The 16,235-nt window shown below is 52.2% G+C and overlaps 1 protein-coding gene and 2 long non-coding RNA genes across 5 annotated transcripts in view; 2 read left to right on the top strand and 1 right to left on the bottom strand.

The window, feature by feature from the left end:
* The window catches only part of LOC109250159 (uncharacterized), a 53,775-nt gene extending 43,225 nt beyond the window's left edge, over positions 1-10,550 (top strand). Inside the window, exons 1-3 of one of the 2 annotated variants that reach the window (XR_008424346.1) lie at positions 5,405-5,685; positions 5,836-6,872; positions 7,339-10,550. This is a non-coding gene — a long non-coding RNA (uncharacterized LOC109250159). Of the gene's footprint in view, positions 1-5,404; positions 5,686-5,835; positions 6,873-7,338 lie in introns of those variants that run through there. The other variant, XR_008424347.1, reaches the window with a different exon arrangement.
* The window catches only part of MVB12B (multivesicular body subunit 12B), a 207,379-nt gene that overhangs the window by 28,330 nt on the left and 162,814 nt on the right, over positions 1-16,235 (bottom strand). For both annotated transcript variants that reach the window (XM_053908285.1, XM_053908284.1), the window contains exons 8-9: positions 10,761-10,816; positions 8,131-8,190 (exon numbers count right to left, since the gene is read on the bottom strand). In XM_053908285.1, the coding sequence (XP_053764260.1) occupies positions 8,131-8,190; positions 10,761-10,816 (116 nt within the window). The remainder of the gene's footprint in view (positions 1-8,130; positions 8,191-10,760; positions 10,817-16,235) is intronic.
* LOC128778644 (uncharacterized) lies at positions 2,055-4,751 on the top strand. The gene is made up of 3 exons (XR_008424348.1): positions 2,055-3,441; positions 3,773-4,383; positions 4,604-4,751. It is a non-coding gene; the product is annotated as an uncharacterized LOC128778644 (long non-coding RNA).

Raw genomic sequence — 16,235 nt, 5'->3', positions numbered from 1 at the left:
TAGAAACTTCTGTTAACCCACAGGTAAGACAAGGAGGCCCAGTGGCCGAGGTCCCTGGCAGAGGCCTGCAGGAGAAGGGACAGACCCAGGGAAGGAGGCCACATGGGTATTCGCAGGTGACAACTGCCTGCCAGGGACAGGGACACCAGACATAAAATGTAAGGAAAGAGCCATTCACAAGAGCCACAAAAACATAAAACACCTGGAATGACCTAGAAAGAAGCGTGCAGGATCTCTACAAAGAACAACTATTCTACTCTGCTCTCTGGACGGAGCCTCTTCATCTAAAATGCCGATCACTCCTCCGTTCATCTGTGTAGTGAATTCAGTTACAGTAAACACTAGAACAGAGTTTTTGGAACCTCCCCCGCCCCCCAAAGATTCTAAAGTTAAGTTGGAAGAATAAGCACGTGAATATAATTAGGACCATTTGGGGGTCATAAAGGGAAACCTCTATCATATATTAAAGCTTATTATAAAGTTATAAGATTCAGAACAGGGTGGCAATACTATAAAGAGAACAGGGTCAAAAGAAAGGTCCACTGATCCACTTACATAACGAAACAATAGGAGGAAGCCAGGATTTAAAATTCACTGGAGTCGGGGGGGAGGGGGGCGCCTGGGTCGCTCAGTTGGTTAAGCATCTGACTCTTGATTTTAGCTCAGGTCAGGATCTCATGGTTGTGAGATCGAGCCCTGTGTCCGGCTCTGCCAGCACAGAGCCTGCTTAAGATTCTTGAGATTCTCTCTCTTCCTCTCCCTCTGTCCCTCTCCCCTGCTTGCATTCTCTTTTGCTCGCTCGCTCTCTCTCTCAAAAAAAAAAATTCACCGAAGAAAGCAATCAGTATTCAGAAAATTGGCTAATGCTATAGGAGAAAATAAAGCTGGTCCTTATTCTTATCCTCTAATAAATTTCAGATGGATTAAGTTGTTGAAAAGAATTTAGTATTTTAATATATTAAAATACGAGAGTGGAAGAAAATAGGACTGATTATTTTTATAATCTATGACACAAAACCCAAAATAAATAAAACATTAAAACAAAGACAAAAGTGCCCATGAAAAAATGAAAACTATTATGTGGCAGAGCACATCATTAACAAGAAGAAAAACCACCAGTTAAACTGTGTGTGTTTGAACATACGACAGAAAGTGGTTATAAAGAACACGAAGAATTCCTTCTTTTTTAATTTTATTTGAGAGAGAGAGGGAGAGGGAGAGACTCCCAAGCAGGCTCCGTGCGGAGCCTGATGGGGGGCTCGATCCCACAACCCTGGGATCAAGACCTGAGCTGAAATCAAGCGTCGGACGCTCAACTGACTGAGCCACCCAGGTGTCCCAAGGGCATAAAGAATTCTTAAAAACAAATGAAAAAAAAAAAAAAATTAAGCCAACAGAAAAAAATTGGGCAAGGGCACAAACAGAAGAGATTCACAAAAAAACTACAAATAGGCAATAACCATATGAAAGAATGTTCACCTTTAAATCCTGGTGCTGCTCAGCTATAGTTAGAGAATGTGGGGGGGCAGGTACCCCCTCATACACTACGGGGTGGGGTGGGGTGGGGAGGTTTCAATGCGCACACCCTTTTTGGAAGACAAATTGGTAATATATATTCTTCTAAAGAAAGACCCAGGGGAGAAAAGACACATGTACAAAGAAATATACTGCAGCAGCGTAAGAGTGAATAATTGGAAACAACTCAAAAGTCAATCAATAGTGGATTGCTTAAATAAATTATGGCATAATCATAAAAGGGAACCACATGTAGTCATTAAAAAGAATGAGGTAGGTCTGTGCAGAATGATGTGGAAGGTTGTGCCAAGTACAAAGCCAGGTACCGAGGATCACGCACGGTGTGACCTACCTCACGCGTGTGCGTCCACCTTTTACTTTACGTGTTTCTGTGACGTTTGCAGTTTTATAAACATGTACGACCTACCTTTGAACTCAAGCGGAACACCCTAAATATTAAAAAACGGATTCTGACTGGCAGGGTGGCTGCTTAGGATGATCAACTGTCCAAGACATCTGCTACAATTAATGGGGGAGGGAACTAATCTCGTCTGTGGCCTCAAACTGGTTCTTAAGCTTTGTGGTCAGACTCCTGGAGAGTCTATGAAGTGGCGGTCCCCAAGCTACGTCCCATATTTCAGAAGAAGCCTAACACTTCTCGTGAGCCTTCAGAAAGGCCAACCATTAAACTAATTTATTAGGTTTCTTTGTTTGGGGCTGGAATTATCTCAACTCGGTAAGAATGTGGGTGGCAGCTAGGTGCAATAATGAAAAAGGGAGGAAGAACAGGCTAACTTCTGTTTATTTAACTAAATTTTATTTAATAAGTAAATCAGGAAAATTTCTTTCCCAAAACGTATCCGCTTCCTCACTGAGAAATAAAAAGATTCTGGGGGGTGAAAACCTTCCATCCAGACAGAAGGCAGCTTATTTCCTGTTGCAGTTCCAGACCTGACCACTAGATGGTGCAAAGGGACCACACCACAGAGTTTGCAACCTCTCCCTCCACAAAATCCTTTACCGTTAATAAGCACAATGAAAGCTTTCCAAAAGTAGAAAGAATGAACAATTGTGCTGGGACGTGAACATTTTGCTTTTATAAAATTGGGACTCTGCCATTTCATTATTGACACAAAAATCTTCCGCCTCGCTTTCTTCCCACATATGCAGGTCCCAAATCTACTCTCATCTACTTGAAGGGGCCTGTAGAAGCCCATGCAAAGTGGATGCCCAAAAGTTGAATTCGAAAATTCTTTTTACCTTGCGCTGCCACACGTGTTTCCATTAATTTCACCTCAATGTCGTGACGTAAATGCTAGTGGAATCGGCCCCAAGCTAAATAAGCAATGAGCCCCATTTTTCAACACACAAACACATAAAGATGTCAGCTCAAACTGTTTACTAATTAACACTTAAAAAGACACAAATTAGATATGCGTGGCTAAGAGCAATTATAATCAAGACGAATTTCTCTAGTCATTTGGGAACTGAGAAAAATGCCTAATTGCTGGAACCAATGTTTTAAAAACTGAAATGACGCCAGTTAGCAAATATGTTCATTTAAAGAACATTCCACGTGACTACACTCTTGAGGGTTGACTACAAACATGAGAACAAGGAAAATATTTAGGTATAAAATTAAAATTTTAAGCTCCCTTAGATTTATAACTTCTTCATTAAATACGTCTGCAGACAGCAGCCCATAAAAACCTGTAGCAATTAAGTGGTTAAATGAACTGCCTCCCTTGTCAATTTTAAGGGAGTGATTAATATTAGATCGTCCCTTTACTAATTAGACTCTCCCGTGTCTTTCAGCTTTAAAGTCGGGTGAAAATGGAGGCTGTGCGCCCTACAAGGAAGCACGGTGGGCTGATAAAGCTTCCCTCGTCGTGCTCAGTTTTCAGTGTGGCGCCCACTGAAGGGAGGGTGAGCATCGTGGTTTCCTGCGGGAGGTCGGCAGCAGGTGGGGAAATGGCTTTGCACTGAGCTGGAAGGCAGGATGGGTGCTGGATGCCACTTCATCATAGGAATTGCTGGCTCCTAGTTGTCAAAGGCTTGCAGGTTGTTATGCATGCAGCGTGAAATCTACAATCAAGGCCGCTGTCTCTTGGCCGTTATTTCTTGAGACGAGGGCTGGAGGGTCTGCTGGAGGGGCGAGACTGGGGATGGCCGGGGCCACGGGGCAGGTGGGGCAGTGGGTGGGGAGGAGGGATGCAGAGTAATGGTAAGGGGAACAGAGACACCGGGATCATTTTAGGGGCTGCTGCCTGGACTGTGGAGCTGGGACGCGTCTGCCTGGCTGTGACGGGGAATCCATCAGATGGTGAAGTGGGTCAACTGCTTACAAGGGACATAAAGAGCAGCAGAGACAGAGAATATTTATACGTCCATCTTCTCCGAGAGAAGATGCTTCATCACAGGGATTGGCTGCAAAATTACACTTTTCCTGACTCCTAAACAGAGACAACCTTTTGTCCGGGCAGTGGGAAGGACAGTAAGGCTTTCACTGGGACACGGTCCCCCAGGGCCACCACCACTCTCCTGCTGCTCAGCCCCACGGGGGAGGGGCCTGGGCCAGAAAACCTCCCCATCACTGCCACCGATCACCTCCTGTGGCTGAGGGGAGAGGAGCAACAACTCACTTTCTCATGCTTTGGACTAATTTACACGGCAGAGGTCCTGCTCCCGGCCGGGGACGGACGTGGACGGCAGGGAATATGGCTGCTGGACAACAGGCTGGGCAGGAAGGAGGCTGGTGTCACCACTGAGCACCAGGAGAGTGATGGCACTCAAGTGAGAATTTCTTTAGTAAGCACCGCTTCGTCCACTGTCAACACCCACAGCTGAGAGTAGTTCTGAGTCGTGTGGGTTTCCTGTTTGTGAAGAATTCCGCCCCCTCCGCCCCATTTCTGCTCGATGGCATCTACACAGGTTTTAGCCGCGACCTTAAACATGACCATTCTTGGGGGTCTTTCAAGAAACTTAACCAAGTGCTGCATACGCCACAATCACCACGGATGCGGGACCAGCGCTCGGGCTGGGGTGGGGGAAGCCAGGGGACCTGCCCCAGGGTCACGTTGATGCAAAGATTTGGCATGCTACCCCAGGTATCCAAACTCGCAAACTGTGCCCTCTCCACCCAACCACGTTGCCTCCACCGTGTACACGGTCCACATACGTCCCTGCAAACACCCGGTATCTGCCCACCAACGTGGCGGGTGGCTCTAGTCCACACTGTTAGCCACACTGCCGGGGGGGGCCTCATGCGTCTTCCTGCTGGCCTGGCCAGGGCCCAGCGTCACACTTTCCCTGAAGCTCGCCTGCTTCTGGGGGGAGGGGAGGCTGGAGGTGCACTGCCCACTCACAACTGGGGTGACACCTGGTCTCTCTCCATCTCTTACTGGGGTGCTTCTCGGGTGTGGCAGGCTGGGGCGCACTGCGGGTCCCTGCTTGCGCTGGCTGCTGGGGTATTCCCTTTGGTCCCTAACCACCCAGCTCAAAGCTGCCAGGGTGAGGGGGCTCCTTCATGGAGTGAACTATCCCTGCGGCCAAATGATGGTGATAGGGCACAGGCTTAAATTCAGAAACACCCCCAGGCAGAGCAGGGTACGTAAAGTTAAGGTCAGCAGGAAAGCAGACCCATTCCGGTTCTGGACAGACAGAACGATGTGTTGCCATCAGGGACTGCACTTGAACTTCCTTCACAGCTGGGACCACTGAGCCCAGGTTTCTGCTCTGCACGGGGGCAACAGCGCCTGTCTGCACAGGGTGTGGAGAGTGAAGGAGGACAGCACATGCCAGCACAAAGCAGCCTCCATGGATGCCGGCCTCTCCCTGCCCAAGAGATCGGGGAGGTATTCGGGATGGGTAGCCCCCAGGGGCAGCCAGATTTGCCAGGAATGGAAAGTTGCAAAATCTTCCTGACCAAAGGGACACCCAGTGACGCAGGCCCAACCCTCGGAGCCAAGAGCCGGGGCCAGGGGGCTGCGGGCCCAGCTTCTCTCCTCGGCCTCCGACTCCGTGAGCTATGCTTAGTTCAGGGGCGAAAAGGAGCAAGTTCATGATTGTTTATGGAGAAAATTCTCTGCCATTGTTGCCAAAGCAGCAGCCCGTTCACCAGAGTGTGATATCAACATACTAATCACCATGAAATGCACGCGGATGGCCTGGGTAAGTAACTTCTAAATCCTCAGATTAAACGAAAAAACCACAGCATTCTTGACTGTGGTGGTGTTTGCGACGGTTTTATATCCTATTTAACGTTTCCAACCTCCCCCATCTCCCCTCATTTTAACTCCACTTTAATTTCCTTCAACGCAGAACACAGACGAGTATTTTTAACCCATCACTTAAACAAGAAATCAAGCTTGGCGTGGTCACGCGGGACGTCACTGCTTAGCCTCCAGCGGCAGAGCGGCGTGCCGTGCTGACACGGGATGGATTTACGCTGCTCGCCCCCCTTCCTGTGGACGGTAATAGGGAAGAGTCACAACCAGCGTGACTGAGACCACGGCAGCCGCATGCTGGGCATCGTCCTAAGCCCTGTACACGACCATCTCGGTCAAACCCCGTAAGTGCTGGCAGTGAGGATTTTTTATTACTCTCCCAGTTTACGGGGGGGAAGACGGAGGTTTAGAACAGCTAAGTGGCGCTGCTCAGATCTAAGCCCGGGGCGGCCGAGTCCAGAACTCTTTCTTCCCCCGCCAGCCTCTGCTCAGAGCACCGGACATCAAGACAACACCTTCTAACAAGACACGTGTTTGGGTCAGATTTTCATCCTCAGCATGAGAATTCAGGTTTCTGGTGGTTTCTGGTGGGTTCTGCCACCCGCACCGAGCCTCACACAGGCTCCGCCTACTTTACCCCTTCCCGGTGACTCACAGGCCCAGCCAGCGTCAGGTCGACCGGCCTCCCTTGCACTGTTGTCCCCATCAGCCCCTTCAAGGGATGTGAAACCACAGACTTTAAGTCATAAGGGGCAGGGTTTGGAGTGTAACTGCTGGGTCTCAATCTTGGGCAAGACCCTTCACCTCCAGAGTCTCAATTTCTGGGGGTGGGAACCAGAGGGAATGTACGTACAGCCCCGAGCTGAAGGTGAGCACAGAGCAGGTGCTGAAATAAAGGGGGCTATGGCTGTGGCACAGGAGGCCCGAGGCAGGAGAAAACACGACATTCAGACGCTGCCTCCTTGGTCCAGCACACAATAACTCCGCACCCTCAGCCCCGTCCGTGGTGCCAGGCCCTGGCGTTCGCATATATTCGTGAAGTGTTCCTGAAAACCCCATGGCATGCTTTCTACTGTTATCCCAGCTTCAAACAGAGAGGGGACCGCTTGCCCCCGGTCAGCGTGGAGCCGGGTGAGACGTCTGTGTGACCTTGTCCGTCCTAAAGGGGTCACAGGCCGTGCCCCTGATTTACCCCTGCAGCCAGAGTGAGCCACCTTGAAAGCCACCTTGAAAGAGTGAGCCACCTTCTGCACACGCTCACCGGTGCCACCCTGCGCAGGGACCCAGGCGAAGGCGGTTTGCGAACAGGCGGCGGGCAGAACCGTCTGGGGGCTGCTTGCTTTTGAGAAGGGGGTGCACGGGGCCCCACATATATACACGGAGCCTATGTATCTCCAATGTGGTGGCCAGCCATTCTTTTCCCCAAGTTCACTGCCCAGCTCCCGCCCCCTCCCCCCAAATCTATAGATGACAATCAGGTTGGTTTTTATGATTTAGTGAGAATCAAAGACAAAGGGGGACTTTTTTTGTCTTGTTTTTGCTATGACAGCTTTAGAAATTTGTTGTACTACATTGATTCAATTTTCCTTGATTTCAGCCATCTTTCAATAATGCAACCTGCTTCTGCTAGCTGGGTATACAGGAGAAAACCCAAAGGAACTGAGAATATTGAAATGGTTCTACCATTTCCATCTTGGAGACAAATGTGCCTCTCAGAGGAGAGCCGGATGCAAGCATGTGACTCTGCCTAACGACCGTCTACACATAAGAGACGACACACACACTCCAGTGATGTCTTACGCAAACAGGGAAAACACTGACCGGCGGGTCTGACCCCAGGCTCCTTCCCTCCTCTCGGCTCTCGTTCCTCAGAGTTGTCACGTGGGCTGGCGTCTTGGATTTCTTTCTTTTTTATTAGGAAAACATCCAAACCATGTGGAACCAGGCGGCCGAATGGGGCCTCGCTTATCAGGCACAACGGGAATGTATCCCGATCCTTGCTCTAAACCTGGAAGAGGCTCCTCGGATGTTTCCCCAAACCCCTCCTCATGACAAATAAGCAGGAGGAGGAGAGGGAAAGGAGACTCCGGGCCTATCCCCCAACCTCCACCTTTTAAAAACGGAAGCATTTTAAAACATTGAGGCCGAATTGTTTCATCTGCCACTTAAAACCTTCCGGCTTAGAGAACACAAGGAGGTGTTGGTCATATGTGATTTGAAGCAAAAAACACGTTAAAAGTGAGTTTCTTTTTCTAAGGAATAAATCTGAGCGACACGGAAGTGTTTTCGTTGGAGGCCCCCCCACACCTAGGTACCCCCCCTGCCCCCGCCAGATCCTGGGACCGCAGACCCGGGCCCCACCTGCCCCCAACTCTGGCAGCTTGCTTACCTCTTTTTCAATTTCTGCCAGCGATTTGATGGTGATTCCCAAGAGATCAAAGGGCTGCATCTGTAAACACAGATCAAGGCATCCTTTTAAACGGCTGGAAAATGCTGTTTCACATTCGCTTTTATGCATGACGACGGTGACATCTCAAACCACCCTATGTGATCTAGCGTTTTCTCTATTCTCTTTCAGTGGAAACCCACCAGGACTCTAGTGATCACTGAGGGTACAGGGGTGAGCGACGGGAGCACATATTGCAGAAAACCCGGTCGACAACAGGGCTGGCCCCTGCTGGCAGGGACCCTGCCTGGGCATCTGTCGACAGCACCCAGCAAGGTCACAGCCCTCCTAAAAGACAGTGACTGTCACTGATCACTTCCGCCTCTTCTCCATGCCCGTGTCAAAAGCCGGTTTGCTCCTTCCACAGCTGGGGGGCTGGAGGGGCACAGGACTTCACCACATGCCACCCTGACTGCTCCATCTACGTGGTGGGATGGGTCTAAGCAGTTCCAGGAGGTAGGATGGTCAGTCTCTTGTCTGGGACTCCTTGACATCCAGGGAAGGAGCCGGAGGGAGTTCTAGGCCTCTGGAAATGCAAGGGGAATGAAGGACGTGCCCATCAATTATCATTTGAGAAATGAGAAATGATCAGTCGTGGTGAAAACTGGTAACACTGCATTTTAATGGGCGTTTCTAGAAGTTCATGAAGATGGGAACTTTTTCTGAGAACTCTGGCTTTTCAACAGACGACATGAAAGATCAAATGCACATGGCAACAAGGGTCAGCTGGAAGCCCGGAGAAGCCTGGGCTGAACGCATGGTGAGAGGGGACCTGGTCCCTGGGGCCCCTGCTCTGAGCCCTCTCTGGGCACATCGGGCATTTCATATTCCCGAGGGGCGGGGGGACCGAAAACAGGCAGCCGGGACGAACAGGTGAAACCGGAGTCTCAGACAAAAGCCCAGGCCTTCGTGGTTCCCAGCCACAGCCCAGAGGTGGGGCCTCCTCTCCTGTTCGGAGCAGGGTGGCGGGGCCGTCCTGGCTGGGCTGGCGGGGGAGGTTAAAGGACAGAGCACAGGGGGTGTGCGGCACGGGGCTTGGCCCAAGCCACCGGGCCTCGGGCACGTGCTGAGTCGGCAGCGCCGGGCAGCAGCGAGCTGGCGAGGGCGATCTTGTGGCAGGGCCACCGAAGTCGGCACTCCGCTCCCGGGGCTGCGCTGCCAGTAGCCACAAAACAGCCTGGCTCTCTCCCGCTGCCAGCCCGAGTGGCAAGAACGGGGCTGCTTGCCCGCCATCCAGCAGAGGTCCAGCTGTTGCATCATTAGGCTCTAACTGCCCCACTAAACTTTCCCGATTGGAGCCGGTGCGCAGGACAGAACAGCCTCTCCGAGGGAGCGGGGCGGGAGAGGCGCCAGCGTTGCCATGGCAACGCGGCCAAGTGGCGTCGGCTGAAGTTACTCATGCTCCGCATGTCACGTCACGAGCATTTTTCAAGATTAAGCTGCTTACCAGAAGGGTTCAGAGGAGGCCTATTATATTTCATGAAAATGGAAACTACAGAGCAGGTCAAATCGCAAGCCGGGTGGTTTTAAGCTGGATCCAAGAAATACACTGAAGGATTCTTTAGCTGGTGCCCAAACTGGGGCCCTCACGGTTATTAGCTACTCGAAGCAAAGTTCTGCAAAAAGGATTTAAAAAGCCCTGAAACAAGTCTATCGAGACTGCACGGGCCAGGCCTGTAACAGTTGAGGGCGGGGGCTCTGCACCCAAGGTGGGGGGCACCATCTGACAGGGTCCCAGGAGTGTCAGATGGGGTGGGCTCCTCAGTCTGGGATCGGGCCTTCAGGCCCCCAACCAGCCCCCTCAGGCCCCCTGTCATCGGAGATAGCTCAGGGGCCCCAGCTGGCCGGTGCATAGCATGAGGCTCCTGGGGGCCCACAGTGAGCGGGAGAGCACAGCCGCAGGCACACACACTAGCCGGCCGGCCCTGCCATTCCGAGGCCTCCCTCCAATCCAGAGCAGAGAGTGTGGTTATCGTAGCATCCGGCAATGACCATGAAAAAACCAGGCAGCCTTCTTTCTGTAAAATGTCGTCACGGTTAAATAAAAAAAAACAAAAATGAAGTTGAATCTGGGGGCGCCTGGGTGGCTCAGTCGGTTAAGCATCTGACTTCAGCTCAGGTCGTGATCTCCTAGTTTCCGAGTTTGAGCCCCACATCGGGCTCTGCGCTGTCCTGACCTTTGGACCCTCTGTCCCTCCCTCTCTCAAAAATGAATAAACGTTTAAAAAAAAATTTAAGAAGTTGAGCTTGGAAACCAAGAACATTCACAATGAGCCCAATTTATGGTCACATTTGGGAAAAAAAAAAAAAAAAAAAAGGCTTGGCCATGGCCGAATCTGAGGTTTTCCACTTGTCTGCCTCGCTCCTTCCCCACCCCTCGTGCCTGCTTTTCCCTAACTCTCCAAGCACCTGCTACGTGCAGCCGTAGCTGAAGGGGCCCAGAGAGGAAGTTGGGACAACACGAGGGAGGACCGGGGTGTGAGGGCTGCCGGGGGGGCCCTGTGTGATGAGTAGAGGGAACACAGGCGGGCTGGGGGTGACAGGACAGAAGGGAGATCATGCAGAACACTTACACTTTCTGGAACACAAGAAAACTTCTCTGAGATCATAAAAGGCACACCATCCATTGCTGCAAAAGAAGAGAGGAAACGGCATTGCAGACACCGGTCACGTTCAGGGACTTGAGATGCTGATGAAGTACAAGCTGACGCGGGCACAGGTACCACCCCTGCACCTAGGACACACACCCGGTGCAGAAGGCCAACACCTCACACGCCCCCGGAGCACCACACAGAGGCACAGACCAGAGCCGTGGGGGCAGAGAAGGGCCTAGAGGCCACCTAGGAGTCAGGCCTCTGATCTATAAGCAGCGGGGGCCACCAAGGGGCTGGCGGCAGGAACAGAGGCTCAGGCAGGCGGGGAGGGGACACAGCTGTGCTCTGCGAGGTGGGCAGCGGACGTTCTCTCAGCTGAGAGTGGCACAACCCTCCAGGCTGCCGGGCCCACAGGAAAGGTCCAGCTTGGAGGAAAGAGTGACTTGGGCGTCAGAAGGACTAGGTTTGAATCCTGCCTGTGGGTTTCAGGGAGCTTAAGTTACATTTTAAAAGGAGGATGGCAGGGCCTGTGAAGAAGGGTGCGTGTGCACTGGAGGCACATGTGGTGGCCGGCACGGAGCAGGGTGGGGGCAGCGTGGCCACTGTGGTTCAGTCTCCGTCCCCTGGGCCTGGGCTTTTTTATTTTTTTAAATTTTTTTTTAACTTTTTTTTTTTTTTTTTTTTTTAACATTTATTTATTTTTGAGACAGAGACAGAGCATGAACGGGGGAGGATCAGAGAGACAGGGAGACACAGAATCTGAAACAGGCTCCAGGCTCTGAGCTGTCAGCACAGAGCCTGACGCGGGGCTCGAACTCATGGACCGCGAGATCATGACCTGAGCCGAAGTCGGCTGCTTAACCGACTGAGCCACCCAGGTGCCCCGGGCCTGGGCTTTTTTAGATGGACTGCTGTCTTCAGGGGACAGCAGAATGGGAATGGGTCCCAAGCAAACAGAAACACCAGGGTCTGTGGTGCGGTTCCCTCCCCCTGGCCCTGCCGGCAATGGTCCTGAGGCGCACTGTGGCCGAGGAGGACGTGGAGAAGACGTGGTGAGTGGGCTCCCTGGGAAGTGGCTTCCCCCAGCATCCAAATGGGGCTTCCCTGGCATACAGGTGGCAATTTCTTTCAGTCCTAAGGAGGAAGAGTCGCCGGAGCGAAAAGAAGAAAAGCAGGAGAAAAAGAGAGAAGTCTGGGACAGAGTCAGAGAGGTCTGATCACCAAGAGGATCATTTTACTCTATGTTTGTAATTTATTTTGGAGAGGAAAAGAATGAAGCCTTCTCTGGGAAGTCTGAAGAAAAGGAAATAGCACAGCTGGCCCCAGCTGCCGCACCACCGGAAACTTCCTTTCTTTCTAAGGTTGCTGTCCAAGGCCTGTCCCCCTGCCCCCTGGCTCAGATAGAGACTTCCATGGTCGGTGGCGGGGGGGGGGGGCTTCTCCCATTGTGGGGTCCCCGTAAGCCGCTGGGGCTGCCTGGAGGAGCTCCAGCTAAGGGCCAGGAACAGTGTGACACTTCCCCCAGAAAGGGGTGATGGGAAGAAGCCCACAGTCATCTTCCGCAGTACGTCACACATTCGGACGTGACAGGTGACATCAGCGCACATATGCGTGCATGCTTGTGTATAGCCGCGAAAACCCATCAGTGAACAGATGACCCCTGAAAGGCCACGTGCTTTCTAGAGGACAGGACGGGGTCCCACCCAAAATCCAAGAAGAGGCCACGATCCCTACCCAGCAACTGCCACCATCTTCCCAACTCTGGCTGTGAACCAAGGTTCACCCCCGATGGCTCTCTGACCCCTGACCCCCTGCCCCCTTCTCAGTGCCACAGAGGCGGGTGGGCACGTAGCACTTAGCACTTGCCATCATGTCACAGACTGGGTCCTGCTGAGGGCACACAGGTAGCAAGCAGTGACTCAAATCCTCTGACCCTTCCATTAGGTTTAAATGGAATTTCTGAGAACACATCTGCCTCTTCCAGACCAGGGCCTCTTCAAGGTTTTGACGATCATTGTCATGCTCTCCCTAAGTCTCCAGGTGGCCCTTCTACGAGCTCCTCCTGATCGGACCCGGGCCAGGAAGTGGGTGTGTGCGAGAATAGTTCAGTCAGACCCGCCCTTCCCCAGGCCTCCCCGATCACTGGCCACGCGTCGCCCTGCTTCTGGCCGTCCCAAGTCAAGGTGAAAGCCACGGTCTACTTTGCCTCTCCTTTAAATTCCCACTGCTGTCCCCCGCCAGGGCCACGTCACTCTGCTCTCTGTACACACGTCTGCACACACACACCTCTTGCCGTTTCTTTCCGCCTCTTAGGCAGCGGGGTCCAAGGCTGAGCTCCCTTTGCTCGCCCCACGCACCCCACGCAGGAAGCACGCTGACCCAGGGCCCGGTGTAGTCTTCAGCGAGCCCATCTTCAGCACACATCCCCGAGCGGAGAAGCCCTGATCATTCATTCACGAGGCTTATTGGCGTGTGGGGGCTTCCGAGAAGCCAGGTGAAGAACTCCCCCTCGCTGATGACAGTGCTTGCATCTGAAGGCCCATGTGTGTTTAGAGAATGTGTGTTCTGGAGATGGGGTGACGTGCGATGGCCTGATCACCCCCGGAAACGAGAGGCCTGGGGAGCAGTGGGCGCAGGGGCGAGGCAGGGAGGTCCCAAGCTGGGAGCACATCAGCTCCCCAAACGGGGGGATTCCTAAGGTGGGGGTCCTCACTGGCACGTGAGGGCCTGCGAGCCCATCACAGAACGCCCTCTCCCCTCCCCTCTCGTGCTGACCCCTGGCTGCCCTTCTGAGTGCCCCTCCAGCGGTGGGCCGTCCCAGGGGCGCTCCCCCTCCTCCCCAGGGACCTGGCCGGGGCCACATCTCCTCTCCTGGCAGTCCACGAGAGTCCCCTCTGCATCCCCGCATCCCTGGCACAGGGCAGGGCCCGGAGGGGCTCGGTGGCTGGCCCCACAGGGCACGTACCTAAGCCCCTGGGGGCTTGGTGAGCTGCTGACTGCCATCTTCCCCTAGTAACTGGGAAGATTTAAGCAGGGAGGAGGAGTACTTGGGCTTTTAAAAAAATTTTTAGCACATTAGTAAAAATTCAGTAAATTTCGTTGAGGTGAAATTCACAGAATATAAAATTAATCATTTTAGAGGGAACAATCAGCGGCATCTGGTCCATTCACAATGTTGAGCAGCCACCACCTGTCTCTTCTTCCAAAGCACTTCCCCCCTCCAGAGTCATCCCCCAGCACTCAGCACTTTCCCTCTATTCCCCACAGCAGTGTGTTTTTCTCTCTCCTTCCAACTGACGGTCATGCCTTTGAAAAGAAAGATCTAGAAGATCTGGCTCTCCGGACCATGGTGGCCTGGCCTCCTGGAATGTCGCATTACTCCTTCTCAGGTTAGGACAGGGAGGCACACACGCACGCACAGCATTTCCAAAAGGCCCGTCTTAGCTTCTGAGACAGACCAGAGGAAGTGGGTAGGTCTCTCAGCTGCCTGGAGGGAGTTTCATTCAGAGGCGCCTCCCCCACCACGCCCTCAGGCCCTTCCCCCACCACGCCCTTCCCCAGGTGGAGACCTTACTTCCAGACCTGGAGAATGGGGGGGATATGTTGGGGCCATGGGCCAGTCCCCCATGTGAACATCAAGGTGTTTGATGAAGGTACTCCTTCTGGTCCTCGATTAGAGTCAAAGGCAATTTCCTCACAGAGCAAATTTCTCGAGGAGGCTGAAGGCAGAAGACCAGAAGCGACGTCTTTATGGGGCCACACTAAAGGCAGCCCTTGTGGACAGAAGAAAGGGAAGAGGCACCCCGAGACTGTGTGAGAAGAGGCAGCCATAGCCTTCAGAGCTATGCTGGCCTGGCTCGCCCCATGGCTGGTGCCCTGCTGATGGGCTCGGTGGCAGAGGAGATGGTGGGGAGGAAGGACCACTCAGATCCAGTCTGACTGCCAAGGGGAGCTGACTGGTGAAGGGAGAGAGATGGGAACTTTGGGATAAATTTCCACTTTAGAGTTCACGATACAAAGATGGGCACGGCTGGATGCTTCTCATGTTCCAGAAAACAGACTTTTAACGGGCTTGCAGGAAAGAGAAAGCAAGTTGATAGGATCCTGTGGGCTGAAGTTCCTGGACGGAGATGGCGAGAGGAACAGGATGCTGTCGCCATGAGGGGAGCCCCTTAAAAGGGGAGCCAATAAAACTTTGCTCAACGGTCTTCCAGCCAAATTTCATTTATTTAAAAAATCTAGTATATCAAAGGTTTGAGTAGGCCGAAAGAATGTGGATTTTAGCAAAGTACTTGGCAAAATTTCTCACGTTACCTGTGTGGACAAGACAGATAAATATGGCTGGACAACGTTAAGGGGAGGGGAATCCATAACTAGCTGGACTAGATGTTCAAGAAGCCGATTAATAGATTGACACCGACCTCAACTGACCTCTCCGGGGGGTGCCCAGGGCGTTATCAATTAGTTCAGTGAAGACATGCCTAGTAGGCTTATCTAGGATGTGGCTGATGGAGAGATCTGGGAGGAGAGTCTATGAACTGGGTAACAGAGAGAAATCCAATAAAGATCTCAAAAAATTAGGATCCTGGGCTAAATTTAACGATGGAATTTACTGAAGGTCAATGCCAGTAAGTCCTGTACTTTAGGTCTAAAAAACCTACTGTGTTAGATGGGATGAAGGACATGTGAAATCACAACAGAAGACATGAAAAGAGACCGGTTTGTAGCTGAACAAGTCGGTAACGTGATTTGGTATTCAACCAGGCAGGAGGGGTGCCATGGGTAAGTTATGGTGCGACAGTCCTGGTGCTGGTGAGACAGCCGCCATCTTGGTCTGCTCTGGGCTTGACTGTGAGTTCAGTATGGGGACTGATCTCTCAAAGGGTCCTCTCAGGTGGCCTACAAGGAGTCCCAGGATGGTGAGGGACCTGAAGTCAGACCACGTGAGGAGAGGGGAGGAAACCATCAGGTCTCATGCTCCAGGAAGGTGTCATCCCTGTCCATTTTTGTTCACCCTCTAGAACCCAGCACTGTGCCAGCACATGGGGAAGTGCAGAAAGATGGGGATCCTGGTCCAGAGAAGACTCGAAGGTGATCGTAACCAAATGTCTGCACGTATTTTCAGAGCTACCACAGGGCGAGGGCTAGAGGGATGGGGCAAGGACGAAAGGGAGGAACAGCAGAGCTGGCTGACCAGGGTCCAGGCAGAGGCCACGTGCTGGGGAGTGAGGGCGGGATTTTATGTGTTGGGGAGAAAGCTGACCTGTGGGACTGCTGAATCCCCTTCTAATTCCGTAACATCCATTTCTACTCTTTATCTGGGCAGCCATTCCATATTTTAAAATATCTAGAGATTTGCCAAACATAATTCTTAAAATCAATGGCACACATTTTTCATGTGTTCCAAAAGAGTGTTCATAAATCATCTCCATCCTGGCTACTCATGGGGGAGCC

Source organism: Panthera pardus, unplaced genomic scaffold (genome assembly GCF_024362965.1).
Source record: "Panthera pardus isolate Hobbes unplaced genomic scaffold, ASM2436296v1 HiC_scaffold_20, whole genome shotgun sequence".
In the NCBI taxonomy this organism is placed as follows: Eukaryota; Metazoa; Chordata; class Mammalia; order Carnivora; family Felidae; genus Panthera; species Panthera pardus.
Note: the sequence above shows the minus strand (reverse complement) of the source record. Positions and strands in the feature narration are given on the sequence as shown.